Below are 13716 nucleotides of genomic sequence, written 5' to 3' on the forward strand. Positions count from 1 at the left end.
CCGTGTCCTCTGTGCAGGTGAGTCCCGTGTCCTCTGTGCCGGTGAGTCCCGTGTCCTCTGTGCCGGTGAGTCCCGTGTCCTCTGTGCAGGTGAGTCCCGTGTCCTCTGTGCAGGTGAGTCCCGTGGCCTCTGTGCAGGTGAGTCCCGTGGCCTCTGTGCAGGTGAGTCCCGTGTCCTCTGTGCAGGTGAGTCCTGTGTCCTCTTTCCAGGTGAGTCCTGTGTCCTCTGTGCAGGTGAGTCCTGTGTCCTCTGTGCAGGTGAGTCCTGTGTCCTCTGTGCAGGTGAGTCCTGTGTCCTCTTTCCAGGTGAGTCCTGTGTCCTCTGTGCAGGTGAGTCCTGTGTCCTCTGTGCAGGTGAGTCCCGTGTCCTCTGTGCAGGTGAGTCCCGTGTCCTCTGTGCAGGTGAGTCCCGTGTGCTCTGTGCAGGTGAGTCCCGTGTCCTCTGTGCAGGTGAGTCCCGTGTGCTCTGTGCAGGTGAGTCCCGTGTCCTCTGTGCAGGTGAGTCCCGTGTCCTCTGTGCAGGTGAGTCCTGTGTCCTCTGTGCAGGTGAGTCCTGTGTCCTCTGTGCAGGTGAGTCCCGTGTCCTCTTTCCAGGTGAGTCCTGTGTCCTCTGTGCAGGTGAGTCCTGTGTCCTCTGTGCAGGTGAGTCCCGTGTGCTCTGTGCAGGTGAGTCCCGTGTCCTCTGTGCAGGTGAGTCCCGTGTCCTCTGTGCCGGTGAGTCCCGTGTCCTCTGTGCCGGTGAGTCCTGTGTCCTCTGTGCAGGTGAGTCCCGTGGCCTCTGTGCAGGTGAGTCCCGTGGCCTCTGTGCAGGTGAGTCCCGTGTCCTCTGTGCAGGTGAGTCCTGTGTCCTCTTTCCAGGTGAGTCCTGTGTCCTCTGTGCAGGTGAGTCCTGTGTCCTCTGTGCAGGTGAGTCCTGTGTCCTCTGTGCAGGTGAGTCCTGTGTCCTCTGTGCAGGTGAGTCCTGTGTCCTCTTTCCAGGTGAGTCCTGTGTCCTCTGTGCAGGTGAGTCCTGTGTCCTCTGTGCAGGTGAGTCCTGTGTCCTCTGTGCAGGTGAGTCCTGTGTCCTCTTTCCAGGTGAGTCCTGTGTCCTCTGTGCAGGTGAGTCCCGTGTCCTCTGTGCAGGTGAGTCCCGTGTCCTCTGTGCAGGTGAGTCCCGTGTCCTCTGTGCAGGTGAGTCCCGTGTCCTCTGTGCAGGTGAGTCCCGTGTGCTCTGTGCAGGTGAGTCCCGTGTCCTCTGTGCAGGTGAGTCCCGTGTGCTCTGTGCAGGTGAGTCCCGTGTCCTCTGTGCAGGTGAGTCCCGTGTCCTCTGTGCAGGTGAGTCCTCTGTCCTCTGTGCAGGTGAGTCCTGTGTCCTCTGTGCAGGTGAGTCCCGTGTCCTCTTTCCAGGTGAGTCCTGTGTCCTCTGTGCAGGTGAGTCCTGTGTCCTCTGTGCAGGTGAGTCCCGTGTCCTCTGTGCAGGTGAGTCCCGTGTCCTCTGTGCAGGTGAGTCCTGTGTCCTCTGTGCAGGTGAGTCCTGGGTCCTCTGTGCAGGTGATTTCTGTGTCCTCTGTGCAGGTGAGTCCTGTGTCCTCTGTGCAGGTGATTTCTGTGTCCTCTGTGCAGGTGAGTCCTGTGTCCTCGGTAATTCTGCCGTTTTTTTGTAGGGACTCCAGCAGAAGTTTTACCTCAGATGGAGAAATTTGGTGAGCGAGAAGTGTCTTCTGCGGAGGCCCTGGAGATTGGTTCGTATCCAGGTGCCTGGGCTCTGGCTGGTGATGTCACTGCTGTCCACTGTCTTTCTATTGCTGTCACTTCCTGTCACTTGTCATCCTAGAGTCCGGCATGAGTCCTGAGCGTGCGGAGGATGAGGGGCCGGCGGACGCACCGGGATCAGGGATGAGGGGGGAGGAGAAGAAGGAGGGGGCCGTCTCCCTGCAGGTGTATGTGGCGTACTGGAGAGCGGTGGGCGCTGCCCTGGGGGGCTCAGTGCTTCTGGCGTTGCTCTTCATGCAGGGTGAGTGTGACTGGTCCGTCCTGGGATCCCGCTGGGGCCCCTGCTCATCTCTCCTTCTTTTCCAGTGTCCAGGAACGTGTCAGACTGGTGGCTTTCCTACTGGATCACAAGATTACCGGCTCTGAACTCCTCCCGGCTGGCGGTGACCCCCCCGGTGCTGGCGCCATCCCTGCTGATGTTTACTGCCGGGGGTCTCATGTGAGTAATGTACAAGTATATACAACCTCAAAGCTAAAAAAGACACAAAACAAATTGTGAATAAAATCTGGATGCAATGATGTGGAGGGGCCGACAGCTGATATTTTAGTCAGAAAAGACGACAAATCACAGAGCAAAAGGTTTAAACTCAGCGAATGGATCATTTTAGGTGAAAAAAGGTTGTTTCAGAATGTCCCAGAGCAAAAAGTGGCGGAAAAGAGCAAATAAGGAACAGCTGGGAGACCGATCAGCAGTAATAGGGTGAATGGAGGCCATGATGGGGGTATTGGAGCGAATGTCAGGGACTCTGATGCATGATGGGAAGAGGAAGACACCAGGTCACCCAGCGGAACATAGCAAAGAATTTCACCTTCTCATCATCAACCAAACATAACATCATGAAAAGATTCCCAGAATCCCAAACAATCGCTGTCCGTAAGGGTCAAGGCCGTAAAACGCTCCTGGATGCTGGCGATCTCCGGGCTCTTACACGTCCCTGCACCTCCAACAGGAAATAACCAAAGCGGCTCAGGAATCCTTCCAGAAAGCATTGTCAGGGACCACCGGGCATATATATATATATCTCTGGAGAGAGGGATATCTGGCTATTCCCGTGTTTTGAGACTCGTAACTGAGGCTCCACGGACCCCTTTTTTTTGCATATTCAAATTTTGTATGGGACAATCAATGGAGACTCGTAAATGAGGACTCCATTGGAATTTTTCACTGTTCTCCCTGAGTTCAGTGATTGTTGTGTTTTGTTGGTCTATATATATATATATATGCAGGTAATAACAGGGGTATGAGTATATATATATATATATATATATATATATATATATATATATATATGCAGGTAATAACAGGGGTATGAGTATATATATATATATATATATATGAATCAGTTCATAGATAGAAAGAGTCGGCACTACTACGGCATCTATCACAATAATAGCCTCACCAGCTGCATATAATGAGATATGTATCTCTCATACAACCACAACCTCATGTGGTGCAACAATCGGATAAAGTTCAGTAGCAACTCATATAGTACTAGACGGGAGACAGGAAAAAATCCGAGTGCACTCACCGGTGGGTGAAGAAATGTTTCCTTTATTCGTGCATATTAGCGCGGTGTAGGTTCATGGGGAGAGGGACGCCAACACCTTCCACCAAGGATAACAGCTGTTTCACGCCTCCTAATCGGCGCTTCTTCAGATCCCGCCCCTTCAGTCACGTCACTCCATATACTCGCACGGCGTGACGTGTCAGAATAGTGGGCGTTACAATGTGTTTTAAAAACAATGGGAGAATGTCACTATTATGTACACAGAAGAGTAACATAAATACAAGACAAGTGATTATAGGAACATACTAAGGTCCGTACGGTCATTTAGGCCCATCTGGCCTTGTGCATTGGTAGCGAGTATCAGACGCGATTCACATTGGAGTAACTGCCGATTGGCATCTCCGTACCCTTTGTGATATATTCGTTTTAATCCCATGAATTTAAGATCTCACATCTCCTTTGTGCTTTTCATTCATATGGTCTATTAGACGTGGTGCCCCCTGTCTTGTATGTAATGACCTGACATGTTCGCTGAAGCCTTTATTCATTGGGTTTTTCCTATGTAAAAAAACCCGCAGGTGCATATTAAAGCGTATACTACAAATTTAGTTTTACAGCAGATCATGTCAGATATATCGCAGGTGTAACCACCTAGGTTTATCGTTTTACATTGTTGCATGTTCGGGCACCATTTACAATTGCCATGTAACATGTTACCGAGCCAGTTGTCTTTCTTTTTTATTTCTTTACTTGAATATTTACTTTGCACTATGATATCTTTGATATTTTTAGTCCGTCTAAAGGTAATCATAGGTTTAGTGGTATATAGTTTAGCATAAAGAGAATCATGCTGAACGATGTACCAGTTATCCAGGATGGCTTTTCGTATGGTATCTGCTAGTGGGCCATATTTAAAGGAAAAAACAAAACGTGCCTTTTCATCAACTTTATTTCTATGTCTTTTGTGATGTTTTTTTGAGGAGAGCAGGTCTTTTTGTTGTTGTTTAATGCCCTATCATTAGCTTGCTGTAGTATGTCTAGTGGATATCCTCGTCTACGGAGGCCTTCTGTTAGTTCATTGGCCTGTACTAGGTACATTTCATCAGAGCTGTTAATTCTCCGTAATCGGAGATATTGTCCGTAGGGGACAGCTGTCTTTGTGTGTGGGGGATGGTAACTGGAATGGTGGAGGATGGCGCTGGAGGCCGTAGGTTTACGATAACGTCATATTCATATTGTAATTCTTTAAATACTGAATGAATAGGGCAAATTCCTCAGTAGTACCTGACCATATAACAAAGACGTCGTCCACGAATCTTTTGTAACAGTTCAAGTGTCTCAGGTGAGGGTTATTTTTGGAAAACACAATTTCCTTTTCCAATATGGCGAGGTACAGATTGGCGAGGGTACAAGCGACGGGCGTACCCATCGCCGTACCCTCGCCCTGTCTGTACCATTCGTCATCGAACTGGAAGCAGTTGTTCTGCAAAATAAAATACAGAGCTTCACATATAAAGTCCACGAATCCTCTACTTTTTTCAGTTTTTTCTAGCAACTGACGTACTGCAGCGACGCCCTTATCGTGGGGTATACGGGTATATAAACTTTCCACGTCTATAGTAGCTAGCAGTGCTCCTTGTGGCCATTCTATGTCTGCTAAAGTGGTCAAAAACTCATTTGTGTCTTTGACTAGGGATGGTACGCCTTTTAATAGCGGTTTTAGTAACCATTCCAAGTACTTAGACAGCGGCTCTGTGATAGAGCCGATGGCAGCAACTATGGGCCGACCAAATAGCGTTTTTAGAGTTAACCGGAAGCAATTTTTCAGCTGTTCTTTCGGATAAGATATTTTTTTCCACATAAATACGGAGGAATGTTTGTAGTTTTTTAATGTTTTGGGGGTTGGGTTATCTTTTAACTTGGTGTATGTGGTAGTATCACTTAGTTGTCTTTTACCCTCTAGCTCGTAATCTTTTCTCCACATAACTACTAAGTTTCCCCCCTTGTCCGCTTTTTTACAGATAATCTCCTTGTGTTCCTGTAACCATTTTAATGCGTTTTTTCCCTGTAATGTGATGTTTTCGGGATCGTGTGGATATATAAGTGCCTTTACCTGCTCCAGTACTTTCTGTTGGAATAATTCCAGGTTGCTGCCTTGACTTATAGGGGGAGAAAATGTGCTCTTAAGACCTCCTTTTTTCACCTAAAATGATCCATTCTCTGAGTTTAAACCTTTTGCTCTGTGATTTGTCGTCTTATCTGAATAAAATATCAGCAGTCGGCTTCTTCACATCATGAGAGCGCCCCCTGTACCTGCCCTGTGTGGTGAGAGCGCCCCCTGTACCTGCCCTGTGTGGTGAGAGCGCCCCCTGTACCTGCCCTGTGTGGTGAGAGCGCCCCTGTACCTGCCCTTTGTGGTGAGAGCGCCCCTGTACCTGCCCTTTGTGGTGAGAGCGCCCCCTGTACCTGCCCTGTGTGATGAGAGCGCCCCCTGTACCTGCCCTGTGTGGTGAGAGCGCCCCCTGTACCTGCCCTGTGTGGTGAGAGCGCCCCCTGTACCTGCCCTGTGTGGTGAGAGCGCCCCCTATACCTGCCCTGTGTGGTGAGAGCGCCCCTATACCTGCCCTGTGTGATGAGAGCACCCCCTATACCTGCCCTGTGTGATGAGAGCGCCCCTATACCTGCCCTTTGTGGTGAGAGCGCCCCTTGTACCTGCCCTGTGTGGTGAGAGCGCCCCCTGTACCTGCCCTGTGTGGTGAGAGCGCCCCTGTACCTGCCCTGTGTGGTGAGAGCGCCCCTGTACCTGCCCTGTGTGGTGAGAGCGCCCCCTGTACCTGCCCTGTGTGGTGAGAGCGCCCCTGTACCTGCCCTGTGTGGTGAGAGCGCCCCCTGTACCTGCCCTGTGTGGTGAGAGCGCCCCCTGTACCTGCCCTGTGTGGTGAGAGCGCCCCCTGTACCTGCCTTGTGTGGTGAGAGCGCCCCCTGTACCTGCCCTGTGTGATGAGAGCGCCCCTGTACCTGCCCTGTGTGGTGAGAGCGCCCCCTATACCTGCCCTTTGTGGTGAGAGCGCCCCTATACCTGCCCTGTGTGATGAGAGCGCCCCCTGTACCTGCCCTGTGTGATAAGAGCGCCCCCTATACCTGCCCTGTGTGATGAGAGCGCCCCTATACCTGCCCTTTGTGGTGAGAGCGCCCCCTGTACCTGCCCTGTGTGGTGAGAGCGCCCCCTGTACCTGCCCTGTGTGGTGAGAGCGCCCCCTGTACCTGCCCTGTGTGGTGAGAGCGCCCCTGTACCTGCCCTTTGTGGTGAGAGCGCCCCTGTACCTGCCCTTTGTGGTGAGAGCGCCCCCTGTACCTGCCCTGTGTGATGAGAGCGCCCCCTGTACCTGCCCTGTGTGGTGAGAGCGCCCCCTGTACCTGCCCTGTGTGGTGAGAGCGCCCCCTGTACCTGCCCTGTGTGGTGAGAGCGCCCCCTATACCTGCCCTGTGTGGTGAGAGCGCCCCTATACCTGCCCTGTGTGATGAGAGCACCCCCTATACCTGCCCTGTGTGATGAGAGCGCCCCTTTACCTGCCCTTTGTGGTGAGAGCGCCCCTTGTACCTGCCCTGTGTGGTGAGAGCGCCCCCTGTACCTGCCCTGTGTGGTGAGAGCGCCCCTGTACCTGCCCTGTGTGGTGAGAGCGCCCCTGTACCTGCCCTGTGTGGTGAGAGCGCCCCCTGTACCTGCCCTGTGTGGTGAGAGCGCCCCCTGTACCTGCCTTGTGTGGTGAGAGCGCCCCCTGTACCTGCCCTGTGTGATGAGAGCGCCCCTGTACCTGCCCTGTGTGGTGAGAGCGCCCCCTATACCTGCCCTTTGTGGTGAGAGCGCCCCTATACCTGCCCTGTGTGATGAGAGCGCCCCCTGTACCTGCCCTGTGTGATAAGAGCGCCCCCTATACCTGCCCTGTGTGATGAGAGCGCCCCTATACCTGCCCTTTGTGGTGAGAGCGCCCCTTGTACCTGCCCTGTGTGGTGAGAGCGCCCCCTGTACCTGCCCTGTGTGGTGAGAGCGCCCCTGTACCTGCCCTGTGTGGTGAGAGCGCCCCTGTACCTGCCCTGTGTGGTGAGAGCGCCCCCTGTACCTGCCCTGTGTGGTGAGAGCGCCCCCTGTACCTGCCCTGTGTGGTGAGAGCGCCCCCTGTACCTGCCCTATGTGGTGAGAGCGCCCCCTATACCTGCCCTTTGTGGTGAGAGCGCCCCTATACCTGCCCTGTGTGGTGAGAGTGCCCCCTGTACCTGCCCTGTGTGGTGAGAGCGCCCCCTGTACCTGCCCTGTGTGATGAGAGTGCCCCCTATACCTGCCCTGTGTGGTGAGAGCGCCCCTGTACCTGCCCTTTGTGGTGAGAGCGCCCCTATACCTGCCCTGTGTGGTGAGAGCGCCCCCCTGTACCTGCCCTGTGTGATGTGAGCGCCCCCTGTACCTGCCCTGTGTGATGAGAGCGCCCCCTGTACCTGCCCTGTGTGATGAGAGCGCCCCTTGTACCTGCCCTGTGTGATGAGAGCGCTCCCTTGTACCTGCCCTGTGTGATGAGAGCGCCCCTTGTACCTGCCCTGTGTGATGAGAGCGCCCCCTGTACCTGCCCTTTGTGGTGAGAGCGCCCCTATACCTGCCCTGTGTGGTGAGAGCGCCCCCTATACCTGCCCTGTGTGATGAGAGCGCCCCCTGTACCTGCCCTGTGTGATGAGAGCGCCCCCTGTACCTGCCCTGTGTGATGAGAGCGCCCCCTATACCTGCCCTTTGTGGTGAGAGCGCCCCTATACCTGCCCTGTGTGGTGAGAGCGCCCCTATACCTGCCCTGTGTGGTGAGAGCGCCCCCTATACCTGCCCTGTGTGGTGAGAGCGCCCCCCTGTACCTGCCCTGTGTGATGAGAGCGCCCCCTGTACCTGCCCTGTGTGATGAGAGCGCCCCCTGTACCTGCCCTGTGTGATGAGAGCGCCCCTTGTACCTGCCCTGTGTGATGAGAGCGCCCCTTGTACCTGCCCTGTGTGATGAGAGCGCCCCCTGTACCTGCCCTTTGTGGTGAGAGCGCCCCTATACCTGCCCTGTGTGGTGAGAGCGCCCCCTATACCTGCCCTGTGTGATGAGAGCGCCCCCTGTACCTGCCCTGTGTGATGAGAGCGCCCCCTGTACCTGCCCTTTGTGATGAGAGCGCCCCCTATACCTGCCCTTTGTGGTGAGAGCGCCCCTATACCTGCCCTGTGTGGTGAGAGCGCCCCTATACCTGCCCTGTGTGGTGAGAGCGCCCCCTATACCTGCCCTGTGTGGTGAGAGCGCCCCTGTACCTGCCCTGTGTGGTGAGAGCGCCCCCTGTACCTGCCCTGTGTGGTGAGAGCGCCCCCTGTACCTGCCCTGTGTGGTGAGAGCGCCCCCTGTACCTGCCCTGTGTGATAAGAGCGCCCCCTGTACCTGCCCTGTGTGGTGAGAGCGCCCCCTGTACCTGCCCTGTGTGATGAGAGCGCCCCCTGTACCTGCCCTGTGTGGTGAGAGCGCCCCCTGTACCTGCCCTGTGTGGTGAGAGCGCCCCTGTACCTGCCCTGTGTGGTGAGAGCGCCCCCTATACCTGCCCTGTGTGGTGAGAGCGCCCCCTGTACCTGCCCTGTGTGGTGAGAGCGCCCCCTGTACCTGCCCTGTGTGGTGAGAGCGCCCCTGTACCTGCCCTGTGTGGTGAGAGCGCCCCCTGTACCTGCCCTGTGTGATAAGAGCGCCCCCTATACCTGCCCTGTGTGGTGAGAGCGCCCCCTGTACCTGCCCTGTGTGGTGAGAGCGCCCCCTATACCTGCCCTGTGTGGTGAGAGCGCCCCCTGTACCTGCCCTGTGTGGTGAGAGCGCCCCCTGTACCTGCCCTGTGTGGTAAGTGTTGGACCCTCTTGTTTTGGTTCAGATCCCCCCTTCTCTTGTCTCCGTCTTCCGGGCAGAACTCCTCCGGGGATCTCCGCTTCTATCTCTCGGTGTACGGAGGAATCGCTGCTGCAAATTCTCTCTTTACTGCCCTGCGAGCGCTGCTCTTCGCCTTTGGGACGGTGCGCGCAGCTACAGTGATCCACCAGCGCCTCCTGCACAGAGTGTTAGGGGTAAGAACTGCAGGGCCCAGGGCGGAGTCCAGTGTGCGGTGTAGTGGAGCTGTGTGCTGAGGATGTAGCGGAGTCCAGTGTGCGGTGTAGTTGAGCTGTGTGCTGAGGATGTAGCAGAGTCCAGTGTGCGGTGTAGCTGAGCTGTGTGCTGAGGATGTAGCAGAGTCCAGTGTGCGGTGTAGTTGAGCTGTGAGTACAGGATGTAGCAGAGTCCAGTGTGCGGTGTAGTTGAGCTGTGAGTACAGAATGTAGCAGAGTCCAGTGTGCGGTGTAGTTGAGCTGTGAGTACAGGATGTAGCAGAGTCCAGTGTGCGGTGTAGTTGAGCTGTGTGCTGAGGATGTAGCAGTGTCCAGTGTGCGGTGTAGTTGAGCTGTGTGCTGAGGATGTAGCAGAGTCCAGTGTGCGGTGTAGTTGAGCTGTGTGCTGAGGATGTAGCAGAGTCCAGTGTGCGGTGTAGTTGAGCTGTGTGCTGAGGATGTAGCAGAGTCCAGTGTGCGGTGTAGTTGAGCTGTGTGCTGAGGATGTAGCAGTGTCCAGTGTGCGGTGTAGTTGAGCTGTGTGCTGAGGATGTAGCAGAGTCCAGTGTGCGGTGTAGTTGAGCTGTGTGCTGAGGATGTAGCAGAGTCCAGTGTGCGGTGTAGTTGAGCTGTGTGCTGAGGATGTAGCAGAGTCCAGTGTGCGGTGTAGTTGAGCTGTGAGTACAGGATGTAGCAGAGTCCAGTATGCGGTGTAGCTGAGCTGTGTGCTGAGGATGTAGCAGAGTCCAGTGTGCGGTGTAGTTGAGCTGTGAGTACAGAATGTAGCAGAGTCCAGTGTGCGGTGTAGTTGAGCTGTGAGTACAGGATGTAGCAGAGTCCAGTGTGCGGTGTAGTTGAGCTGTGTGCTGAGGATGTAGCAGAGTCCAGTGTGCGGTGTAGTTGAGCTGTGTGCTGAGGATGTAGCAGAGTCCAGTGTGCGGTGTAGTTGAGCTGTGAGTACAGGATGTAGCAGAGTCCAGTATGCGGTGTAGCTGAGCTGTGTGCTGAGGATGTAACAGAGTCCAGTGTGCGGTGTAGTTGAGCTGTGAGTACAGGATGTAGCAGAGTCCAGTGTGCGGTGTAGTTGACCTGTGAGTACAGAATGTAGCAGAGTCCAGTGTGCGGTGTAGTTGAGCTGTGTGCTGAGGATGTAGCAGAGTCCAGTGTGCGGTGTAGTTGAGCTGTTAGTACAGGATGTAGCAGAGTCCAGTGTGCGGTGTAGTTGAGCTGTGAGTACAGGATGTAGCAGAGTCCAGTGTGCGGTGTAGTTGAGCTGTGAGTACAGGATGTAGCAGAGTCCAGTGTGCGGTGTAGTGGAGCTGTGTGCTGAGGATGTAGCATAGTCCAGTGTGCGGTGTAGTTGAGCTGTGTGCTGAGGATGTAGCAGAGTCCAGTGTGCGGTGTAGTTGAGCTGTGATTACAGGATGTAGCAGAGTCCAGTGTGCGGTGTAGCTGAGCTGTGTGCTGAGGATGTAGCAGAGTCCAGTGTGCGGTGTAGTTGAGCTGTGAGTACAGGAAGTAGCAGAGTCCAGTATGCGGTGTAGCTGAGCTGTGTGCTGAGGATGTAGCAGAGTCCAGTGTGCGGTGTAGTTGAGCTGTGTGCTGAGGATGTAGCAGAGTCCAGTGTGCGGTGTAGTGGAGCTGTGAGTACAGGATGTAGCAGAGTCCAGTATGCGGTGTAGCTGAGCTGTGTGCTGAGGATGTAGCAGAGTCCAGTGTGCGGTGTAGTGGAGCTGTGTGCTGAGGATGTAGCAGAGTCCAGTGTGCGGTGTAGTTGAGCTGTGAGTACAGGATGTAGCAGAGTCCAGTGTGCGGTGTAGTTGAGCTGTTAGTACAGGATGTAGCAGAGTCCAGTGTGCGGTGTAGTTGAGCTGTGAGTACAGGATGTAGCAGAGTCCAGTGTGCGGTGTAGTGGAGCTGTGAGTACAGGATGTAGCAGAGTCCAGTATGCGGTGTAGCTGAGCTGTGTGCTGAGGATGTAGCAGAGTCCAGTGTGCGGTGTAGTGAAGCTGTGTGCTGAGGATGTAGCAGAGTCCAGTGTGCGGTGTAGTTGAGCTGTGAGTACAGGATGTAGCAGAGTCCAGTGTGCGGTGTAGTTGAGCTGTTAGTACAGGATGTAGCAGAGTCCAGTGTGCGGTGTAGTTGAGCTGTGAGTACAGGATGTAGCAGAGTCCAGTGTGCGGTGTAGTTGAGCTGTGAGTACAGGATGTAGCAGAGTCCAGTGTGCGGTGTAGTTGACCTGTGAGTACAGGATGTAGCAGAGTCCAGTGTGCGGTGTAGTTGAGCTGTGTGCTGAGGATGTAGCAGAGTCCAGTGTGCGGTGTAGTTGAGCTGTGTGCTGAGGATGTAGCAGAGTCCAGTGTGCGGTGTAGTTGAGCTGTGTGCTGAGGATGTAGTAGAGTCCAGTGTGCGGTGTAGTTGAGCTGTGTGCTGAGGATGTAGCAGAGTCCAGTGTGCGGTGTAGTTGAGCTGTGATTACAGGATGTAGCAGAGTCCAGTGTGCGGTGTAGCTGAGCTGTGTGCTGAGGATGTAGCAGAGTCCAGTGTGCGGTGTAGTTGAGCTGTGAGTACAGGAAGTAGCAGAGTCCAGTATGCGGTGTAGCTGAGCTGTGTGCTGAGGATGTAGCAGAGTCCAGTGTGCGGTGTAGTTGAGCTGTGTGCTGAGGATGTAGCAGAGTCCAGTGTGCGGTGTAGTGGAGCTGTGAGTACAGGATGTAGCAGAGTCCAGTATGCGGTGTAGCTGAGCTGTGTGCTGAGGATGTAGCAGAGTCCAGTGTGCGGTGTAGTGGAGCTGTGTGCTGAGGATGTAGCAGAGTCCAGTGTGCGGTGTAGTTGAGCTGTTAGTACAGGATGTAGCAGAGTCCAGTGTGCGGTGTAGTTGAGCTGTGAGTACAGGATGTAGCAGAGTCCAGTGTGCGGTGTAGTTGAGCTGTGTGCTGAGGATGTAGCAGAGTCCAGTGTGCGGTGTAGTGGAGCTGTGAGTACAGGATGTAGCAGAGTCCAGTATGCGGTGTAGCTGAGCTGTGTGCTGAGGATGTAGCAGAGTCCAGTGTGCGGTGTAGTGGAGCTGTGTGCTGAGGATGTAGCAGAGTCCAGTGTGCGGTGTAGTTGAGCTGTTAGTACAGGATGTAGCAGAGTCCAGTGTGCGGTGTAGTTGAGCTGTGAGTACAGGATGTAGCAGAGTCCAGTGTGCGGTGTAGTTGAGCTGTGAGTACAGGATGTAGCAGAGTCCAGTGTGCGGTGTAGTTGACCTGTGAGTACAGGATGTAGCAGAGTCCAGTGTGCGGTGTAGTTGAGCTGTGTGCTGAGGATGTAGCAGAGTCCAGTGTGCGGTGTAGTTGAGCTGTGTGCTGAGGATGTAGCAGAGTCCAGTGTGCGGTGTAGTTGAGCTGTGTGCTGAGGATGTAGTAGAGTCCAGTGTGCGGTGTAGCTGAGCTGTGTGCTGAGGATGTAGCAGAGTCCAGTGTGCGGTGTAGTTGAGCTGTGTGCTGAGGATGTAGCAGAGTCCAGTGTGCGGTGTAGTTGAGCTGTGTGCTGAGGATGTAGTAGAGTCCAGTGTGCGGTGTAGTTGAGCTGTGAGTACAGGATGTAGCAGAGTCCAGTTTGCGGTGTAGTTGAGCTGTGTTTTCCGTTTCCAGGCCACAGTCACCTTCTTTGACAGTACGCCCGTTGGCCGCATCATTAACCGTTTTTCCTCGGACCTGTACACTGTCGACGACTTTCTACCTTTCATTCTCAACATCTTTCTGGCCAACATGTTTGGTCTGCTTGGGATGCTGGTGATGATCAGCTATGGGCTGCCGCTCATCCTGAGCCTTCTGGTGCCCCTGGCCGTCCTCTACTACTACATCCAGCGCTTCTACCGCCACTCGTCCCGGGAGCTGAAGAGGCTGCAGAGCATCACTCTCTCCCCTATATACAGCCACTTCTCCGAGACCCTAAGTGGCCTGAGCACCATCCGAGCCACGCGCCATGCCGGCAGGTGAGGGGGCGGGGGGAAGCGGGTTGGAGGTCTCTGAATGGGCGAGCATTGTTTTGGGGGTCTGTGGAAGGGGAGGAAGTGTTTTTGTGAGTTGGGGGTCTCTGGTTGGGCTGGGTGTTTGGGGTCTCTGGGGTGGCTGTTGGGTTGAGTGTTGGGGTTCTGTGGTTCGGGGTGGGCGAGGCCTCTGGTGGGGATAGGTGGTGGGGGTTTGGGGTGGGGGTTGGGGGTCTCGGGTTGGGTGAGTGTTGGATGTCTCGATGTGTTGTTTTTGGGGGGTCTCTGGTTGGGGTAGGTATTGGGGTCTCTGGTTGGGGTGGGTGTTGGGGGTCTCGTGTTGGGGGTCTG

General features: G+C 54.7%; 1 protein-coding gene across 5 annotated transcripts in view; it reads left to right on the top strand.

Moving 5' to 3' along the window:
* The window catches only part of ABCC10 (ATP binding cassette subfamily C member 10), a 71727-nt gene that overhangs the window by 52171 nt on the left and 5840 nt on the right, over nt 1–13716 (top strand). For 4 of the 5 annotated variants that reach the window (XM_069954420.1, XM_069954423.1, XM_069954422.1 and 1 more), the window contains 5 exons: nt 1643–1720; nt 1813–1992; nt 2058–2190; nt 9182–9371; nt 13028–13371. In XM_069954420.1, the coding sequence (XP_069810521.1) occupies nt 1643–1720; nt 1813–1992; nt 2058–2190; nt 9182–9371; nt 13028–13371 (925 nt within the window). The remainder of the gene's footprint in view (nt 1–1642; nt 1721–1812; nt 1993–2057; nt 2191–9181; nt 9372–13027; nt 13372–13716) is intronic. The other variant, XM_069954424.1, reaches the window with a different exon arrangement.

This window comes from Dendropsophus ebraccatus, chromosome 15 (assembly GCF_027789765.1).
Source record: "Dendropsophus ebraccatus isolate aDenEbr1 chromosome 15, aDenEbr1.pat, whole genome shotgun sequence".
Classification (NCBI taxonomy): Eukaryota; Metazoa; Chordata; class Amphibia; order Anura; family Hylidae; genus Dendropsophus; species Dendropsophus ebraccatus.